General features: G+C 44.1%; 1 protein-coding gene across 1 annotated transcript; it reads right to left on the reverse strand.

The window, feature by feature from the left end:
• Positions 1-550: 550 nt before the first annotated feature.
• On the reverse strand, positions 551-20832 carry LOC311595890 (2-acylglycerol O-acyltransferase 1-like). The gene is made up of 6 exons (XM_084778970.1): positions 20431-20832; positions 15244-15422; positions 14419-14623; positions 9982-10156; positions 8888-9087; positions 551-772 (listed from the first exon to the last, which is right to left on the reverse strand). Exons 1-6 carry the CDS (start codon positions 20522-20524, stop codon positions 618-620), a joined length of 1008 nt encoding a protein of 335 aa, XP_084635096.1. The 5' UTR covers positions 20525-20832; the 3' UTR covers positions 551-617.
• Positions 20833-21247: the final 415 nt, after the last annotated feature.

Here is a 21247-nt window from a genome sequence, read left to right on the forward strand (position 1 = left end):
TTACCTAGTACTAAAACTGACATTATGCAGGAATAATTGGTCTGCTCAGTGGAGCCCCGTCTCTTCAGCTCTCTACATGGCAAGTCAATCGGTCTCTAAACAGTCAGTTGTGCTGACCAACAGCTGCCCTGGCCACTGATGACACACTGGAGCCACAGTACTGATCACTTAGAGCCCAGAGGCCCTTTGAAGTTGGTATTTTGCTTTTGTTCTGAGCATGTGAGTAATTCTAAACCTTTTAGGAAACTGAAGAATGTTCTAGTCCCCCTAAACTCAGAAGAAGATTCTTAAGCCTTAGTCATCTTCAAGCCATTCCTGTAATCATCTAATGTATTTTTATTTTCCAGTATTAAGGATCAAACTTAAGGCTTTATCCATGCCAGGCAAGCATTCTACCACTGGGCTACAACCTCCATTTACTGTATTTTTATTTACCAAATACCAAGTACAAAATCCCAGCAGCGGTCTCCACCACTAATATCTTTTAGTTGCAATTTCATCCTTAGTCAAAAAAAAAGAAAGAGAGAAAGAAAGAAAGAATCCCACAGAGAACTATTTAAACTATTTATTTCTCTCAACAATGCTTTTTTGTCTTCCTTTGTGTGTGGAGGAGGCAGTCATGTAAACACCAGGGTTTTGTGCTCTGGAATACCGTACTTCCCCTTGTGCTCTTCGAATAGTGTCCTCAGCTCCTCCAAGTAGGTCTGATGCAGCTCCTCAATCTGCTCTGGGGTCGGGTGCAGAGTCTGCTGAACAGGGATGGGGCGGCCAACTGTGAAGGGCAGAGCACACACATCATCTTCAAGGAACAACCACCCCTCAACCGCACTCAGCCTGTGTCTCCAGTGGGCAGCTGAGGGCTGGGCTGCCAATCTGCATTCTGCCAGCCTGCTGGCTCCAGTCCTCTCCTCAGTTCACTGGCTGCCTCCCTCAGTCACACCATCCCACTTGACAACAAATACAGACTTTCCCTTCTCAGCACACACTGGGCTGTCATTCTCCTGGGGGTTGACTCTTGAGTCATACTCGCTGCTGTGCAGACTGCAGCTGTGAGCAGAGTAGGCGTTCCTGTGTGCCACATCACCCTCATCTCCCCTGGGCATAGCTGACAGCCAGGGCACAGCGTTCTTAGTGTGATTCACTGTGAAATGCGCAGGCCACCTGGCATCCCTCAGGTCTGTGGGTGTTTACTTGTTTGTCTTTTTGAGACAGGTTTTCTCTGTGTACCCCTGGCTGTCTTGGACTGAAATCGAAGACCAAGCTGGTCTTATACTCACAGTGATGCTCCTGCCTCTGCCTCTCCAAGTGCTGGGAATGAAGGTGTGTGCCATCATACCTGGCTACTCTATTCTGAATTTAAATATGTAATATATATCTTTTGATATACAGTATATAGATAGACATACATGTCTATCAATATCTTTTGAAACAATAGAAAGTGTCACATATCATTACAGTGGAGCCTCTGTGCAAGAGAAAGTCATATAATCACAAAACTGAAAGCGACCACAGCTCATTATGAAAAGAGTTACATAAGTTGAGCAACATTATTCACTGGAATCCAAGGCGACTAAATTTTTAGAAGAAATAACAAATAGTGTGCCACACACGATGTCTAAAATGTCCTGGAAAAGTGGAAAAACGAAGTGTGATTCTATCTGTGAAGCAAATATTTTTAGGTGCAGCAGTGTTTTTAGTGTGCAGGAAAAACTAGGAAAGATGAACATTTCCCTCCAGAGACTATCATATGAATGAATGTTCCACAAGGAAAAAGGCATTTATTTCACCTATACACTCACAAAATGCCAATTGGTAGTAAATTTGGTTTCTTTTGTATATATTTTTAAAAGATGTTTATATACTAAGTAATCTCAGAATTTTAGAGTTCAAAACCACAAGTCTCTGTGGCCTGTGTACATTCCACCCCCTGCTGGCCTGATGATGCTACTGCTCCAGGTTGGTTAACTTCAAACCTTGCTGCAAACTGTTCTGAAGTCATTAGCTTGGGCATGAGGCCCATGGGCATGGCTGTAAGAGGAAGCTGGAGTTCACAAAGGCAGGGGCCTGCTTTGTCTTCTGCCAAGCTCCATGCAAGGATGAGCTCGCGCCAGTAACAGAGGTGAATATGTAAGAAAAACTGAGCAACTGTGAAGGAGTAGAGTGGCAGCAAGTGATAAAGAGCACCAACAAGGAAGCTGAGGGTCATAGAGAAAGGAGCATCACTCCCAGAGCCTGAATTGCTCAGGGGTTCACCAGATGGAGCCTGCACACCCTCATGGACAGGGTTCCTTGACCTTTTGGAGGTCAAATGCATGCATAGCAGACATTAAGTGCTCAGACACACAGCGAAACAACTGGAGGATATAAACCAGGTGTGCTGCTGTGTGCGCGTAGTTGCAGCACTCAGGAGGCTTAGGCAGGAGGACCAGGAGTTCCAGGCAAACTCTGGCTCCATAGTAAGCAGACTGGATGGATCTTAGCTCTCTCTCCACCCTAATTTTTCCTGGGTGTGGGATGAGAGAGTATAACTTGACGTTCTCAAAGCTGCCTCTCAGTTCGGGACTTTGAGGAAGGAAACTGAGAAACTCTACCCAATGGACCAGTGATCTTGTAGTGTCACAGAAAAAGCTGTAGTTTCCAGTGAGACTACTTCAGTGAGGGTGGCCAACATGCCGGTGCAGGATGCAATGGGGACTGACGAGAGGCATTGCTATCTAAGGTGAAAGTCACTGCGCTGCTCCCAGCTTAATGTCACAGGGATTGTGACCTCTCCCCTAGGGCATCTTCTTTCCAAGCAATGAGTGACACCATGGCTAAGCTCAATCATATTCCCTTCTTATAGTTTCATTCCATTTCAGTGGTTCTTCCAGGAGCCCCAATATGCCCTTGTCTTGTGAATTAATCACAAGATCCCCCCTTGTTAGATCCCCACAGCCCACTTGCCTTTCACTGGGAACAGTGGGGACAAGTCTGTGTGGGTTCCTTTCACCTCTTGTTTCTTGAACTTGAACTGAGCCTTTATTGGAAACATTAATGCTTATGGGTGTCTATCACATGTCACTAAATCGAATGCTGAACAGCCTAGGCAGGTTACCACAACAGCCTCTCCTTCACAGATAAGGCAGGCTAATATCAAAGCTAGCCTGGGCTAAAGAGGGAAACCTTGTCTCAGAAAAATGGAGGAGAAAAAACCCCTACCTGGTGTGTTATAGTTTTCATTACGTAGTGGCTGATGTGCTTCAATGCTGCAGCTTTCAATCTGTGCCCCTGTTGGAATGTGGCTGCTCCCTGTGGCCTTGCACAGCAGGCTTGTTTATCCCCATGTGCTGTGCTAAGTTTACCAGTGTTAGAGAACTGGAAAAGCACAGCAGTGTGCCAAGGACTCCAAGTTTCCCTATCTTGCTTTAAAACCATTCTACTACTGTGCTGTGTGCACCTCAGAGAGAGGACAAGGAGTTTTGTGACCAGGGAGGACAGCAGCCTAAGGGCTGGATGCTCATTTTCTCCCCTCAGGGAAGGATAGAATCAATCTTTCACAATAAAAACATCTTTATTCTGCTTGTCTGCAGGAAGAGTCCATAGACCTTATAACCTCCATTTTTTGTTTTGTTTTTGCTCTTAGACACAGTTTTTCTGTGTAGTCAAATTGGTCTTGAACTCACTTAAGTAGCCCAGGCTGGCCTCAAACTCTCTCAACCTGTCAAGCACCAGGATTGTAAACATGTACCACTACACCACCCAAGACTCTCCTAGGGTCACGTAGAACACTCCCTTCTTAAACTGTACCATTGGAGAAAGAAAAGGTGAGTATTTGTGGTCAGGTGGGACTGTGGAGATACTTGGGAGCTAAAGGGACCCTGAGTCCAGATCCAGTCAGACAGAAGTTCAAAGGATGGCAGTTGTATGTGCATGCATGCATACATGACTCCGGTGCATGGCCGTGCAGACATGAACCTTCAAGGAGCAGTTAGCATGCCTTACTAAGCACTAAAGTGTTGTACTATGCAGTGTGGGCTGCCATGCTGGCACAGGATTATTTTGAGCTAAAGGCACCTAAAACACTGCAGATGGTGCTTCTGCGATATGGAGAAGGGCACTATAGACTTCTCTTTTCTTCCTAAGAGAAGGAACTAAAACTCCCATGTAAATGATGCTCTCCTTATACCGGGGAGAAAGAAACATTCTTTTCAGCAGACAGGGGAAGTAGCCAAGAGAAATCCTTGCAGACTGTGTTACAATAACCTCTCCCTGTCTTTAGTCTCTGCCTACATTTTAGCTGCTTTTTCTCCACTACCTGTCTTTGGCCAAGCCAGTATGTAAACATGTCTCCCAAGCACTTCTGTGACTCCTCATGATTTTATTCTTTCCTTTAACACATCCTGTCCTATAAGAAAACTTCAGTTGGGTTCCCTTCCTTGCCTACTATTTCAGAAGTCCCTTAGCCTGTGTTTCCCCCTTAAGCATGTGATGTGGATTTAAGACACAGTGGACTTTTTTTGCTCTTATGTGGGTTGGAATCATTAAAATAAGACACATTTCCTTACCTTTTTTATTTAGAGAGAATTCAAGGTTTTGTATCCCCTCAGCTACATTCAACCATTCCTGTGTGCTTTGCATGCACATGCGCACATATGGACATCAACATATAGGGATTATTATCTTTAAAAAGAGTTTTTTGACACAAGGTCTCATGTAACCGGGGCTGGCCTTGAACTCATTATGTAGCAAGGAATGGCCATGAACCCTGGCTCCTCTTGCTTCTAACTTTCAGGTACAGGGTTACAGGTATTCATCCACCCTACCTGTTTTATGTGGGATGGGGCTTAGGGGATTGAATCTTGGCTTTGTGCTGGCTGGACAAGAATTCCACCCACCAAGCTACCTGCCTAGCTCCTTATTAGGGTTTAGTCTGTTCATTTGTCTGTTTGGTTTTGAGACAGGATCTAGTATGCAGCCCTGGCTAGCATTTAACCTGACATAGTCTTCCTGTTTCTGCCTCCTAAATATATGGCACGTAAGACATGTGCCACCATGCCACGCAATGCTACTTATTTCTCTCTTCTCTCTCTCTTTCACTTAAGGATTTATTTATTTATATTTATTTATTATTATGTATATGGTGCTCGGCCTGCACGTACCCCTACAGGCCAGAAGAGGGCACCGGACCACATCATGTTGTGATGCCACCATGTTGTGAGCCACCATGTGGTTGCTGGCAATTGAACTCAGGACCTTAGGAAGAGCAGCCAGTGCTCTTAACCTCTGAGCCATCTTTCCAGCCCCACTATGTATCTCTAAAAACATCTGGAAGTAGGGCATGGAGAGCACCAGTTCAGCCATGTGACTCGACCCTAACTATTTCATTTTCTAAGAATGAGGCAAAGTGTCTGACACATCACCACATCACACCCACAGAGCCATACCATCCTGGGACATTTTGTACAAGATCCACACTGAACTCTGTCAAGGGCTTCCTTAGCCATGCTGGCATTGGCTTACCCAACTGATGACAGCTGTGAGTCTCTGAGTGCCTCCTCCTGTCTGTCTTTCCAGAAACTGAGAGGTTTTTGTTTTCTTTATTTGCTTGCTGGTTTGCTTTTAATGAGACATTTGTCTATTTCCTCACAAGTTGACTTGGGTTAACATTTTGCCAAGAATCTCTGCTCAAGGAAAGCTTAATACACTCAGCACTCTCAGCAAGCTGGTCAGGAAGGTTTGTGTCCTGTGCATCTGCATCATGCTCCCATGACTGGGACATACAGCTTTGCATGTCGTGAGCCCTGGAAAAGCCCAAGGGATGATGTGACAGCTACTCCTACCTTCTTTCTTAGAATTGGAAAATCTAAGGCTGGGAAAAAAGAAAACTCTTCTAGTCACTCAGAGTCAGACCTTAAACCTTACCACTTCCCTCAGCTCACTGCCTGATATATGATGAGGATTCTTAATGTCATTATTAATCTGTACATCTGGGGCCATGTTAGCCACAAGCCTTGATGACACATACACCAAGAACCAATTCCTCCTCCCTCTCTCCCTCCTTATTTCCTTCTTCCTGCTTTCTCTCCCTCTTTCTTTGCCTTCCTTCTTACAATACTGGAAACAGAATTTGTCTCTTGCATGTTTGGCAAGTACTCCTACATTAAGCTAACTAGAGCCTAACTATGTAGCTTTTGTCCAGGCTGGCCTTGAACTTGATCCACAGCCCTGGTCAGCTTTAAACTTGTGACCTTCTTGTCTCAGCTGCCTAGTAATTGGGATTAGAGGTCTATGCTTAGTCTGGTTCACACTGGTTTGGCTTTTGGATCTTGCCTCCCCCTCTGTTGTCCTAAGTATGACAGCTGGGTATAGGCATAATGTTATTGTATAATTCAAATGCTGATTTCTGTATCCCCACCCCCGGTATCTGGTTGTAAGCCTTGTTCTGAGAAGGTCCTGTATCAATGTTGTATAAACGCTGCTCCCCAATTGTCCTCTTGTATGCAGATAAAGAAGTTGATAGCCAATCACTGAGCAGGGGACAGAATAAAACTGGACTTCCTGCAAGCCAGAAGAGGAGGAGCCAGAAGAGGAAGTGGGGGAGTCAGCCACAGCACAGGTGTAGGAGAGATGCAGGAGATTCAGCTGGAGCAAAGAAAGAATGAAAAAGCAAGTAACTTAAGGATTTGGGCAAAGCTGGAGTCAGGATAGCAAAGAGGGTCAAGAAAAGACTAAAACTGCTAAATGTTGTGCTGTAAGATTTATAAACAAATATAAAAGTGTCTCAGTTATTTGTGTGATGGCTGGGTTAAGTGAGAAACTAAGAGATACAAACAGTTTGATAAAAATAACCATTAACAGCTCGGTGTCTATGAAATCCATACTATTGAGCTGGCTCAGAGATTAAGAGCACTGTCTATTCCAGAGTTCCTGAATTCAATTCCCAGCAACAACATGGTGATTCATAACCCTCTATAATGACACTTGGGGCCCTCTTCTGGTGGGTATGCACACATGCAGGCAGAGCATTGTATCACCTATAAATAAATGAATCTCAAAAAATATTAAAAAAAGAAATCCATATTATTATCTTCATTTAATACTTTTGGTAATAACAGGCTGCTGGGGACACTACTGACTAAGGACACTGGAAGTCAGCAGAGGGGTGAGCTAGTGGACTGTCCCCTCACTCTGAGTTTTCTAAAGAGGCACAATGCACCCTATGGATGACAATACAACTTGACAGCTGGCTCACATTTAGGGACTTCATTTGTCCCTGGCTCTGTCAGGATAGGCAGAATTTAACAGAATCATACACCAAGCCACCGTGCTTACAAAACAGACAAACAAAAACACACAAAAGCTTAATGCAATGAGGTAATAATTAAAATCCTTTAACTCAACAGAATGCCCTTTATTTTCAGTACTTACAAATTTTTGTGACCATATGCACGACATGCAATTAAACTGTTTCCTTGAATCATAACTTGTAATTTATGTTATACTTCTCTCCCATAGCTGAACGGAAATGATGAGATAATATGATGCCAAAGAAATGCCCCAGTTGTTCCTGGAAGTGCAATTGTAGCTCAGTGCTCCCTGTAATAACTAACCAACAGGCTGCTACACCCCATCTGAGTTAAATATGGCAGCTAAAAATAGCTTCCTGTGACTACATTTGAACTGCAAAGCTCGAGTAAACTGATGGCAGAAAGCGCTGTGTGTCCATGTGCACCTGGCACCTGTGGAATCCTAACATTAGGGGTTGCAGTGGGAGTAGAAGGATTCGAAGATCAAGATGCCTTGGCTACAAAGTGACTTCCAGGCTAGCCTGGGCTACAGGAGACTCTGTTATGAAGAGAAAGGGGAGAAGGGGAGGAAGAGGAGAAAAAGGATTGAAGGAAATGCTAGTGAAACAGATCTTTAAAAAGTCACTATATTCAGACCTTAGTTGTCAGGCTATTGTGGTAAAGATAGTATTTCTATTTTATATAAAGTCAAAGCAGTGGTGTCTGCACTGTCTCATTTTCAACTTCCTAGTCTCTTCCAAGCCTCAGAAGGGAATTATTTCACTCCTGCTACTTGTTTCTTGTTTACTTTTTGAGACAGAGCCTTGTGTGTTGCTCAGGCTGCCCTTGACCCCGGGTTCCCCCTGCCTCCGTATCCCAAGCAGGCAAAACCTCAGGCCCCTTTCCTTTTCTACTTCTCCCCATATCTAGAGATTCAAACACACACCTTTTATAACTAAAAGCATTTGCACCTGAGCACACATAAGCATGATTACTCGCACAAAGGAGGCGTTTCATAAAAAGCTGATGCTGGGGGTGTGGGTGTGGCTGTGAAGACATATGTATGTGTGTATATGTATTATCAAGTGTTTAACTCTGAGGCTGTTTGTCTGTCAGTCAACCGCTCTGCTACAGGCAAGTGCAGAGAAACAGGCCCAGGAAGGAGCACTGGAGACTTCCTGTCTTACAAGAGATTCTGGTTTAACAGTGTTGGGTTGCAGGGTAATCAAATGCCACTCCAAGGTGAACAGAGATCGTTCATTAGGTGTGAGTACTGTGGTTGAAGCTCAGTTAAGGTCTAAGACAATGGTTCTCAACCTCCATCAGGGGTTGAATGACCCTTTCCCTGGGGTTGCCTAAGGCCATCAGAAAACACAGATATTTGCATTACAACTTACACTAGTAGCAAAATTACAGTTATGAAGAGGCAACTAAAATAATTTATGGTTGGGGGTCACAACAACATGAGGAACTACATTGAAGGGTCACAGCATCAGGAAGGTTGAGAACCAGTGGTCTAAGACATTATGAAATCCAAACCCAAGGCTACGTCTTTTGATTATTAGTACCTAGTCATTAATAGTAAATGGAGTAAGATCATTTTATGTATTTCAGGTACATACCAACAGTGTAGATCGGTTTCCGATATGGCATTAGGCCCAAGCTGTACTGGAAAATCCCTCTGCCATAGATTACTGGTATGGTGAAGCCTGTTAAATTCAGCACTATGTCTTGCACAGTTCGAAGCCATGAACCTTTAGGGTTGTTAATCTGTTTGTATAGATCATTTTCACCAAAAGAAAACACTGGAACCAAATGGGCACTGCGAATAACAAAGAGGAAGGACACAGTTTACAAATGAATGAAAAATGTTCGTTTGGTTGTTTGTGTAAATGTATATACAAATATGTCTGAAGGTTCACTCACGTGTGTATGCATAGAGGCTAAAATAAAATGTCTCTACGTCAGAGCTGGAAGTACCTGTGCTTGCAGAATGCCAGGCCTGTTGTGTGGATGCTGACATCTAAACTCCGGTCCCCAAAATTGCACAGTCCCATTGGTGAACCATTAAATACCTCTAGCTTCAAGGATACAATCTTTTATTTTTTCAAGAATACAATCTTAAATAATGTATTTTCATCCAGTTTTTTTTTCAACTAAACCTCCCAAACTCTGAATGCTGCAGTGACAGTGCGTCTTCATTGTCAACTCCACTGGGGCTGGAAGCTCCTAGGAGACACACCACTGGGTGTCCATGAACATGTTTTGAGAGAAGTTTTGAATGAGGAGTGGAAGATGATCTCTGAGTATAGGTCCTCATTCTCCATGGGCAGGGGTCTTAGATTTAATAAAGAGGAGGGAAGATGAAGATGAGCTGAGTCCCATCACTCATCACTCTCTGCCTGGAGACAGTGGGTACAACATGACCAGTGCTTCCTGCTCCCCAAATGCCTTCCCTACCAAGATGAACTGTATCCCCTGAAACAGGGAGCCCACATAAACCCGCCTCCCTCAAACTGATTTACTCAGGCATTTGTAGCCATGGGGAAAAGTAGCAAACACAGCCCTTCCAGTGCTATCTATCGCCTATACTACATATGAAACCCTGAAGCTGCTTCATGAACTTCAAAACACTTCAAGCTGTACTTGAAACCCTGAACTACATAGCAAGACCACCATCTGCAACAAAACTGAAGAAAAAAAAAAGTCCACTTACCCATGGGTCAAGGCAATCTTAACAAATCCTTTGCGCTTGTGGATATACAGGGTGCAATTTCCAGGGCGGGCATTCAGTGCCTCCTCTGCAGCCCCAAGAACAATGACTGAAATCTTCCCACCTCCGTCCTTGCTCAACACATAAGACAAGCTCTTCTGAGAGACTGAAAGTAGCCCTTTGTGAGTCAAACAGATAGTGTAACTAGCCATTCCTTCTGAAGAATTATTTTTTAAAATAATATTGTACAGCAGCAGTGATGGTTTTATTATGATTCCTACTATTAGAGAAATCTGAGACTCTGAATGTTTCTCTCTTCTCTCTTTTTCTCTACAGAGTCACTCTATGTAGGCTTGCTGGCCCTCAGCTCACGAGGCTAAGCTTGCAGCAAACTCATGGCAAACATTCTAACTGAGCCTCAAACATACTGGGGGTTACAGGCCACATGTGGCTTTGAATGGTCTACCCCCTTGAAAGAAAAGGCAGACACTGATGGATGAGGGAACCTGACCATTCGTGGATGGCTTTGAACTTTCCCTGAGTTTAAGACATGTCGTTTAGTTCTGAGTAACCTGAGTGGGAAATAAGACATTGCTTCTTTGGCAGAGACAGCCCCCTGGATCTTGACACGTGATCCTTCTAGCTCTCTTCTGGCCAATCCTCATGCCTTCCTACGTCTAGCTTGCCCTGATACTTTGCAGAGTCCCTTCACTATTTCTATTGTCCTCTAATCTCATCTATGCCCATGACCTCAACTACCATTTGTGTGTGCTGAGTTCTATCAAACTCATCTCCTGGAATATATTCCTTGGCTTGCTGGGCAATGTCACCAATGGTCAAATGGAAATCTCCAAATCCAGTGCATCAAATGATTCCTCAGAGCAGATCCTGTTCCAACATTAATGATCATGACGAAGGATCCCATTGCCCATCCAGTCATCCAGTTAGAAATATCATTCTGCTGTGCCAGTTCCCTTCTGCCGGCCACCAGCTGACTGGTGACTCATCTCACATAGCTGCTGTCTACCTGAAGAAGATGAATCCATCTTGAAATCTTGTTACTCTATCAGACATTGCTCTCTCCTAGATTCCTGCCATCAGAGCTCTGTGCCAGGCCAGGCCTCATCGTGTCTCCCTGATCACTGCCATAGGCTTGTCCCATCGTCCTAGTGTTCACACCACCCATCCAGCCTATCTCTGTGCTGCTGTGTGAATGAGCTTTCTATCAGTTAGTGAATGAACAGATAGCACTTTTGTTCAGGGCCCCTCACAAGTTCCCTGTGGCTTTACCCACAGAGCAAAATCTAAGATCCTCTGCAGGATGCAAGAGGCTGCTGTGACTAGAACCCTGCTACCTGCTCCAGCATAGTAGGCAGGCAGATAGTACATAAGCCTCAAAACACATACTGTTCTGGCTGACACTTGGGGCAGCAGACTGTCCAAAATGGGCCAAGAGGAATGAGTTGTAGTTAGGGTTTAAGAGAATCTGTAGCCACAGAAATTTCCTGTGTTGGGGGTGGATCAGAGGAAGAAGTCTTGGACCACAAAATTTCCTCAGAAGCCAGAACTGGGAAGTGCTGCTGAGGCCTCATATACAGTTAAGTCAGCTAAGTCATCATTGGCCAAACATTTAGGTTTTCTTATTTAGCACTGAAGACATGAAGGCTGCAGCAAAAGGAGCTATTTTACAATATTATGAACCAATAATGGCCAGTGTGGTGGTATACACGTAGACAGATGGATCTCCGTGAGTTTGAAGCCAGCCTGATCTACGTGGTATCAGGCCAGCCATGGCTACAGAGAGACCCAATCTCAAAAGATCCAATAAACAAAGAAGTGATGGAGCATAGCACACTGATCTAATGTCAGTATCAATTCCAAGAAACAGGAATGGCTGTGATTGCAGTATTAAGAAAAACATGAGACTAACTGTGTCTGACATGGCCACAGAAAGGGCTGGATCTTGTTGTCTCACTCACACACCTGTTCTCAACTACTCCAATTTACTAGTGATTATACTTTGATTCAGCAAAAAGTAAACTCTATTTCAGTGACACTTTTTTGAAATTAAAATTATATCCTCATCTACATTTTCTTCATCATCATCATCATCATCATCATCATCATCATCATCATCACTATTATTCCTTTGATAAAACTCCAACCCAATATCTACAAAATGAGGAGAAATAGGATTATTTTCCTTGGTAGTTTGGGGTGTCACTTCGCCCTCTAGAGGTAAAATGGTAGAACACAAAAAAGTGTAGGGAGCTTGGAGTGCCCTCTAGTGTGTCCTACAACACTCACAAGACTGAGTTTGGCTTTTGAGGCCACAAACTGGTACAGACCTGGCAAAGCCAGCATGGATCCAGCCAGCTTTGAATTGTAAATGATTTCCAAGCAATACATAACAACAGAGGCGACTATATGGGAAGCCATGACAATCTGGAAGCTAATAGAAAATCTGCTCCTAAGCTCCGTACTAAGCAATACTCAAGTTATACTTTTTTGGAAAAGGCTACTGACTCATTTTTCTCTATCCTCAGGACCTGCAAAGGTGATGATAACCACACTACATAACTGTGACAGGCATACAATACTTTGTCAGCTACAGAAGTGCCTGGTCAAACAGTCGATCAAGCTGGAAAACAAACGAGTCTCTGCAGTGGAAATGAAGGCTATAGGCAGGAGCATAGCCCTCTGGACATGTGGATATAGGCCCCTTTAGAGAGCGCCTCAGGCTGAATCTGTTCTCAGAATTAGCAGTTAAAGAGCACTCCATTGCTTGACAGGCACAGCAGCAAGCACCCACAATCTCAAAATTGGAGAGGTGGAAGCAGCACCATCAGGAATTCAGTGCCAGAAGGACAGCCTTGGTTATGGAGTGAGGCTCTGTATAGTCCTGGCTGTCCTGGAGCTCCATCTGCAGAGCAGACTGAGGAGGAGTTACCTTTATTTCTCCCTTCTCTTCCCTTCCCTGCCCCCTTCTTTTCTTCCCATGTAGATCTGGGGGCAGAGTTAAGCCTCCTTCATGCTGGATAAATGCTGTACCACTGACAACATCTCCAACTCTTGCAGTTATACACAATCTAGGATGGCAGAGCTAGCAAGCACACTGAGCACTTCATGTCACTATCACTATTGGGAGGCACAATGGAGGATTTCTCCAACATAAAAGTATTCAAAGTGTGTTGGGGCATGGTCTGGTGCTTTGTATTTGATTGCTAATTATTTTTCCCACTGAGGTCCACTTGCTGTCTTTAAGGGGCAGACTCATGTGCCCCCACATGATGTTTGTAATTCTTGTCTCCCAAGTTATCCCTGACTGGCTGAATAAATGCCTACACACCTGGACAGGACAGAGTGAGCAGGTATGGCCAAAGGGCTGCCAGGGAGAGATGGATCTTGGGATGAGAGCTGGATCAGGGATGGAAGAGGAGAAAGGAACAGATTTGCCATGGGATAGGAAGGAGCCACAGAGGCCAGGAAGAAGAACTCTGAAGTTCTGCATGGAAAGAAGTGGCCCAGATGAACAACATAAGCGAATATTTTGGGGTTATGAATGGAAATAGCCCAGTCAGAGAGGATTAAAGCAGAAGGCATGGGATAGAGGCTGGGAGATAATGGGAGGTAGTCTAGGGGGCTATTTATCTGCCCAGCCCCAAGTAATATAAGGCTTATTATAAAATAGAACAGGTGTCTGTGTCCTTTTATTGATGTGTAGCAGGTTAGATAAACCACCATAATAATTATAGGTATTTAATGTTAAACTTTATTAGATTTTTAATAGATAATACAAAAAAAGTGCCTCTCCGAAGTGTGATTTATAATTTATTTGCTCCATGAATGTATTCCTACAATGAAGTATGTTATATATAAAAATTAAGGCAGATGATAGATTGAAGGTACTAGACAACAGATATTAAGTGAGCATGGGAGAGGAGGGAAATAAGGGGAGGGGAGGGGAAAGAGAGAGAGAGAGAGAGAGAGAGAGAGAGAGAGAGAGAGAGAGAGAGAGAGAGAGAAGAGGAAAGGTGGTAGAATAGGGAGAGAAAGTAGAGAGAAAGGTAGAGAGAGATCACATGGAAGGTTGGCCTTCGGCAGGCCACGCCTCCGTAGCAGGTAAATGGTGACACCACAGTAGGCCAACAGAAGGAGAATCCAAGCAAAGTGCACTCACTGGTTTATTCTACCACTGGATAGTGTTTATTGGAAAATCCCTATGTTGCTATCACAATAGTCAATACTTGGGATGGAAGAACAACAGAAAGCATGGTCCCAAGGTCCATGCACTGAGGGTCGAGGAGTGAGTGTGTGAGGAAAATCCACAGAGCACAGGAAATCTAAAATCAAGTGGCTGCTGTATGTGCTGCCACAGCACTGAACGGATGGTGGTTGTGACCCCAATCTCTGTAGGGACAGTGTGGCTCCATCACTTACCATACTTCATCAGATACTCGCGGAAGAAAGGGAACCGGAACCACATTCTGGCCACATGAAGATACACCATAAAGCCAGGAAATAGCTTCTTGAAATCTGAATAATTTGTACAGAAATTTCCAAAGGCTCCAACCACCAATGCTCCATGAGGGTGAAACCCAAATATATAATTGTGACTTGGATCCAAATCCTGGGTTTTGATGAGCTACAGCACGTTCACATTGAGATAAGGAAATGACATGACACCATTAATGACAAGTGGAAGGGTTCCCTGTTTCTTAAGCCAGCGGGCAATGAGAAGAGGATTCATCTTAGTTCCCTGGATTAGAGATGTTTCGACATTTCTAAACTATCCTCTAAGTTCGGGTCCCTCCACACACTGTCTTTCAGACTTTGTCAGTGACGCAAAGTTAATCTCCAGGGAAGAGCAGTAGGGATGTGGGGCCTCATGATGGGGGCTCGATCATGAGGGTAGAGGGATTAGAGACAAACACCCTTACTGCGGGTGTGGGTGGATGCTTTCTAAATGGACAATGGCCCCTCTCATTCTCTCTAGCCTTCCCTATCTGCCATGAGATCATCAGTTAGGGTGATAACTGTTGAACATTAGAACCTTGGTGTTGGACACCCACCCCCACCCTCAGGTTTCATAACTGTGAGGAATAAAATTTTCTTTAACTAGATCTGATGCTCTAGTATTCGTTGTAAGAGCACAAAATGGACTAGACACACTCTGTCTGGAATGGAAAAAGGTGGAGATACCCATGATGAAAACACACGCCACTGTCCTCCCAACTCAGGACCTCAGGAGACAGTTCTACTCACGTGAATTGGAAAATAGTCCTTAAAGTACTTCCACACAGTCCAGCTTTGGACCCAGTTAGATCTCCTGCCTCCTCGCTCTGGGGTTTCCCAGTCATAGAAAAGCCAGGCCAGATATGGGATGTAAATGAACCAGTAGTTGTATAGTATCAGCATCACTAGGATCCCAAGGCCTATCTCCCCTGTGAGGAAGGAAAAGCTGGGTGGAACCGTTGCATCGGCATCTGCTCCCTGTATTTCATAACCACTGGCTATGGCAAGTAGAAGAGTCACTGCTGTAGGAAATCTTAGCTTCCTACATTGACTGTACAAGTGCAAGGAGAGGACAAGTGCTATCCCAGCTTCCATTTTCAAGAACTCCATTGTCAGAAGCAGAAACAGCATTGTATTCATTTCTTTTCCATGGCGGTGACAAAACATCATGATCAAGTCAACTTATAAGAGACCATGTTTAATTTAGAGCTTATTGTTTCAGAAGATTAGAGAGAGGTCATGAGTGGGAGCAAAGGCGTGAAGGCAGGAACACCTCTGCAAGCAGGAGGCAGAGAAGGCATACAGGAAACAGTACTTTGCTTTTAGAGCCTCAAAACTTGCCAGCAGTGATCCACTTCCTCCCACAAGGCCACACTTCTTACTGCTCCCAAACAGTTCCACTCCCAAGGATATAGCATTTAAACAAATGAGCCTATGACTGTCATTCTCTTTCAAACCACCACAAGCAAAATGGGGGCATTTCAGGTTCTAGTGGCTATGAGTTCTTGTGATGTTTATGGAGAGTCATTTGTCATTTTTAATAAATAAAAACCCCAATTGTTTGATTTTACCAATGAAGCCATGGGAGCCAGGCACAAGGGTGAAAACCTGCTAGCTCAGAGAGGCAGAGAAACCACCCAGCTGGCTTTCCTACTCCACTGATACTGCAGAAGGAAAAAGCTCTTTCTCCTTCGCCATGATGTCTCAAATACCCTCAACTCAATGTCCCTCCCTCCTGTTTCCTTATGTTCAATCCCTGCTTTGTGGTTACTTGCTCTGCTTCTTGACCTGTGGTTGACTTTATTTAGCTCTTGGTTTAAAGGTATGTGCTACTGCTGAGCCTCACCACAAGTATTTGCTTGCAGTAAAAAAAAAAAAAAAAAAAGCTCTAGGATCAAAGGCTGAGCCAAAACACAATTAGAAAAAGATTTTTCCAGTTCACAACCTCGGGGTTCACAATGTAATCATATATGTTGCAACAATCATTCTAATTTTTTATGTACTTAATAATATTGCTTTAAAACACAGGTGGGAGAGAAAAAAAACTTGACCTGAAAACTGATAGCAAAAAGATATCTTTACAATTAGTCATTATGTTTAATGCATAGTTTTGATTTTTGAGACATGGTCTTTAGAATCTTCTTTGTGAGTAATAGAAAGTGGTCTTGGAATGTCGTTCTTTACAGATATTTTGTAATAGAGGATCCCTTGGTATTTTAGCCTAGGCTTAGATAGCACACCTGTTGGTTTGGGCTGAGAGTAAGTAAAGTTTTTTCTTTGTTAGAGAACATTGAGCTGAAGCTACGTTCCCATGGAAATCATGTAAACACAGTGGCTTTAGCCCTGGACAATTCAGCATTAACCTTTCCGGAATATTATTGAAGAAATGATAGTCAGGTCATGTTGACCATTGCTTGGACATTGGTTGCTTTTTGCTGTATGCTTTATTGTAGGTCACACAGAACTATTTGTATTTCATTGTTTGACTGTTCTATTGATTGTAAATGATCAGAAAAATCATAATGCAATGAATGTAATGAAAAAAAAATCGAACTTCACTTAAATAAAGTACTGGGGTTGGCCCAAGGGATAACAGCAAGAAAATAACAAAGACAGAAAAGTAAAGTTCTCCTGGGCTATAAAACTTTTCCGTTTGTATGGCATACGCCTGGGCTAGTATTTTTTCTCTCTGTTCCTCAAGCTCTCCTCAACAACTAATTCCTAGCTAGTTGTTAACCAATGGTTGGTTTCCCTTAACCAGTTGTTCACTGCCTGCACAATTATCCCTACTGCAGATCCACCAAGTTTTTCTCCTCTCTCCTCTTCACTGGTTCCCAGAGTTGGTCTGTAGGGATCTATTATAGCTTAGAAGCGAGGTGTGGTGGGGCATAACTGGAGACGAGGTAAGAGGATTGAATTACAGGCAAACCCAGGCCACATAGTGAACCTGTGTTTTGAACAGAATAATAAGAATTGCATCAGCTGGGTGGTGGCAGTGCACGCCTTGACCCCCAGCACTCGGGAGGTGGAGGCAGGTGAATTTCTGTGAGTCTGAGGCCAGCCTGGTCCACAGAGCAAGAGTTCCAGGCCAACCAAGGCTACACAGTGAAACCCTGCGTCAAACCCTCCACCATCAAAAAGTGTATCAATAAGAGAGGGCAGATCAAAAACATAAAGCCTGGTAGGTTATGAATGTTCACTAGTGCAAGTCCCTTTAAGGAGTCATGCGTCAGCCTTCCCTTTTGCAATGAGGTGCCCTCCAGACCCCAAACTCTTGTCTACTTCTTTTCAATCTCATTTTAAAAAGTCCTGAAGCAAGGCTACATCAAGCTATCCCAGTGACACCCACGGGGTCTATCCCTGAGACAGCACAGTGCTTCTTCTGTATGATCCGATGCATAGTGATCCCCCGCAGTGGTGGTCGGAAGCCACTGGCAGTGCTGGTCAGTTGCTACGCTTTTACCAACGTATACATATTTGGAGACCTGCTTTGGCGTTTAGCATAGCATACTTGTAGCCATTTTGTTTCTTTAAGTCTCCATTTTGTATGTAAGGTGAAACTAAGTTTAGGTTCCATGTTCTACCTGCATGAGAGCTTGGATAGCCTTTTACTTACAAATCCATACTTGTCAAATGTTCTGCTTGATTAATTATTTTGTTCAACTTACTAATTTGCATACTTATTTAATGATCTATTTCCAGCTAAGCGAAAGCACCATACCCTGCTATGCTCCTTTCTCCTGGAACGGTGGGGAACTGGAAAGTCCCCCAAACCTATATTCTAGCCAATCAGCATAAAACGCTGTCTATCCACCTAGATATGCCGTGCTTGGAACAAAATCGATTCTTCTTGAGTTTATCTTGTCAAATGCTGTAATGCTGCCCTCCCCTTATTTCCCACCTGGTTACCTGGTTGTTACCTGGTTATGGTTTTTCTTACAAAAACCTGCCTTAGAATCAGGCTGAAGTCACTGTTAGGGTCCCGAGGAGTCCTTTCTGTGACCCTGACTGCAATCAGCCATGTCTTGGGGTGTGTTTTCACTCAATAAACCATCAGTGTCTCAACGAGAATGGTGCTTGACTGGTTTGGGTGACAATTCTTGTACTACAACAATATCTATGCTAAAACTTCAACTGGTAAATCAGACACAGTAAGTGAAAGAAACTACTGCAGAAAGGTAGTGAGTCCAGAAAACTACTGGTTCCAGGTAGGTGACATTTTGGACAAAGCTAAATGATGACATGATTAGAAGGCTGTGGTTCTCAGAATCAGGGAAGAGCAATGGATGAACATATAGAGCACAGAGGAGTGTGAGGGCCATGAAGTGAAATCTGCTACAAATCTGCTACACGCAGACTTAAACCTGGTAACTTCAGTGACATTGCACATCCAACATCCCTCCTCCAGGAGGGGAGCATGCATGTCTTTCTGGCCTAAATAAGAAGCCACTTTATGTCCTCCTTTCTAGTAAGTTCCTCCACCAACAGCTGATCAGAAGAGTAGATTTAAGTGCATAGCTCCTGATGTCCTTGATGGTCAGCCATGTAATAAAGCCCTGTTTTTTGTTGTGGTTGCAAAATCCTTGTGCCACAGTATTGGCAGAACTTGAGCATCTCCTCTTTTTTTTTTTTTCCCTCCATTTGTGGTTTCTTTGTGTTGTTGCCTTGGCAATTTTTGCTGTGGCTTGAATAAAAATGGCCCCCAAAGGCCTATAGGGAGTGGGACTATTAGAAGGTGTGGCCTCATTAGAGTAGGTGGGACCTTCTAGAGTAGGTGTGGCCTTGTTGGAATAGTGTCACTATAGGCTAGGCTTTGAATCTCAGGTGCTTAAGCCACAGCCAGGGTGGCAGACTTTTTCTGCTGCCTGCCAGTCCAGATGTAGACCTCTCAGTACCATGTCTGCCTGCCTGCCATGCTTCCCACCATGACAATAATGGACTTTAAGCCAGTCCCCCATTAAATGTTTGCCTTTGTAAGTGTTGTTGTGGCCATGGTGTCTCTTCACAGCAATAGAAATCCTAACTACGGCAGTAATTATCAGGTGTCTTGGTGCTGAGGATATGTGCAATTGGGCACTGCAGATGGGCATCCAGTTTTAGCCACAGCACCTGAAGAGTGATTTCTGACCCATAGGCACCTAGACTTCAGAGTCAATCAAGACTGGCAGATAGAGATCCCCCCAGGTCACTAGGCAGTGCCCAGGAAAACAAGAACAATTTATGATGCTCTGTGACTTTTTCTATGTGTACGTGTGGGTGGTGGTAGTAAACAAACATCTATTCACCCAAGGTAGGGTACCATCCATAGACCAAAGGAAAAAGTCCCAGCCTAGTTCAGCTTGGCGGACCAATGGTTTACTATAGTTATTGACAGCAATGTGGGTGAGGGGTTATTCACAGGTGTACCATTGGGGAAATAGTTACATGATATATGGCTTATAAGAAACAATAACTACTAATTATCAGTTACCATTGATTGCTTGATGTGTATAAACATCCATTTCACCTAGCTCAATTAAATAACGTTAGTCTTGTTTTGTTTTGTTTTGTTTTTCCCAGACTGGGCTTTGCTGTTTTAGCCCTGGCTATCCTACAACTCACTCCATAGACCAGGCTGGCCTCAAACTTGCAGAGATTGCCCTGCCTCTGCTTTCTGAGTGCTGGGAATACATACATATGCCAACACTGCACAGCTAATAATATTACATTAAAAAAAACCAACCAAGATGGATGGAGGGAGGGAGGGAAGGAAAAAGATATAAAACAGCACAAGAGAAATAAAGTTGGCAAGGTTATTAGACAGGAGTGAGAAAGGATCCAAAGCACGGAGTAGGTGAATGCCTTCTCTAATCTGGCTGACCCGGGAACCTGTCTGTGAGCTGGGGTAACGTGGGGACTGTGTCTGGGGGGAGAGGGCAGCACAGGCAGGGCTCTTACCCAGTAGGAGGAAGGATAGGACCCACTGCAGCACAGCAGCGGTTTGCAGGCGCCTCTCCAGCGGAATATTGAGAGGTGCGAACTCGATCTTCATGGTCTCACAGCAAGCACTGTCCCTTCCACAGGGTCTGCTGTTTCAGCACTGACCAGGAGGCAGAAGTTCTGGTGGGCAGGAAAGAATCCAATTTCCCCTGGAGCAGGAGGCAAGGGAGGGTGCTTAAGGCTGAGGCAGGGTGTCACTGTTACTGTGCAGAGCTAGGCAGATCACTGGGCACTTCTGGAGAGCTCAGCTTGCCTCTTGCTCAATTGCAGGGCCTGGGTCTCCGCCCCTGTTTGACCATTTTTAATCTGATAGGTTCTGCTGGCTATATTGGCTGCACAGCAAGCCCCAGGAATTCTCCACATCACCTCCCCAGCCTGATTTCTTACCTGGATTTTGGGCTCCAGGCTCTGATCTTCACGCTTGCAAGCATCTGAACAGTCGAATTCTCTCTCTCCAGCCCTTCACCTGAGTTTTAAGCAACTAATTTAATTAAGTGAAGGTCTACAGGGCAAAGGGAACTGTGTGTGCAAAGGTCTTCCTAAGGAAAGGGAAGGGTGCCAGTTGTGACAGGTTGGTAAAACTGTTTTTTGTTTTCTTTTGCTTTTCTAGTTGAAGAGTTACTTTCTTCTCTCTTAGATTTCTTTCTGAGCCGTCCTTGAGGCTCCATAGGGACACTATGTCACACACTGTGAAGCTCTCTCGCCAACAACACTTTACAAGTATCCTATGCACTCCAGTTTGCAGCTAAGAAAATAAGGAAATCGAGGCTCAAAG

The sequence above is a fragment of the Acomys minous genome, assembly GCF_964271855.1.
Source record: "Acomys minous genome assembly, chromosome: 4".
Classification (NCBI taxonomy): Eukaryota; Metazoa; Chordata; class Mammalia; order Rodentia; family Muridae; genus Acomys; species Acomys minous.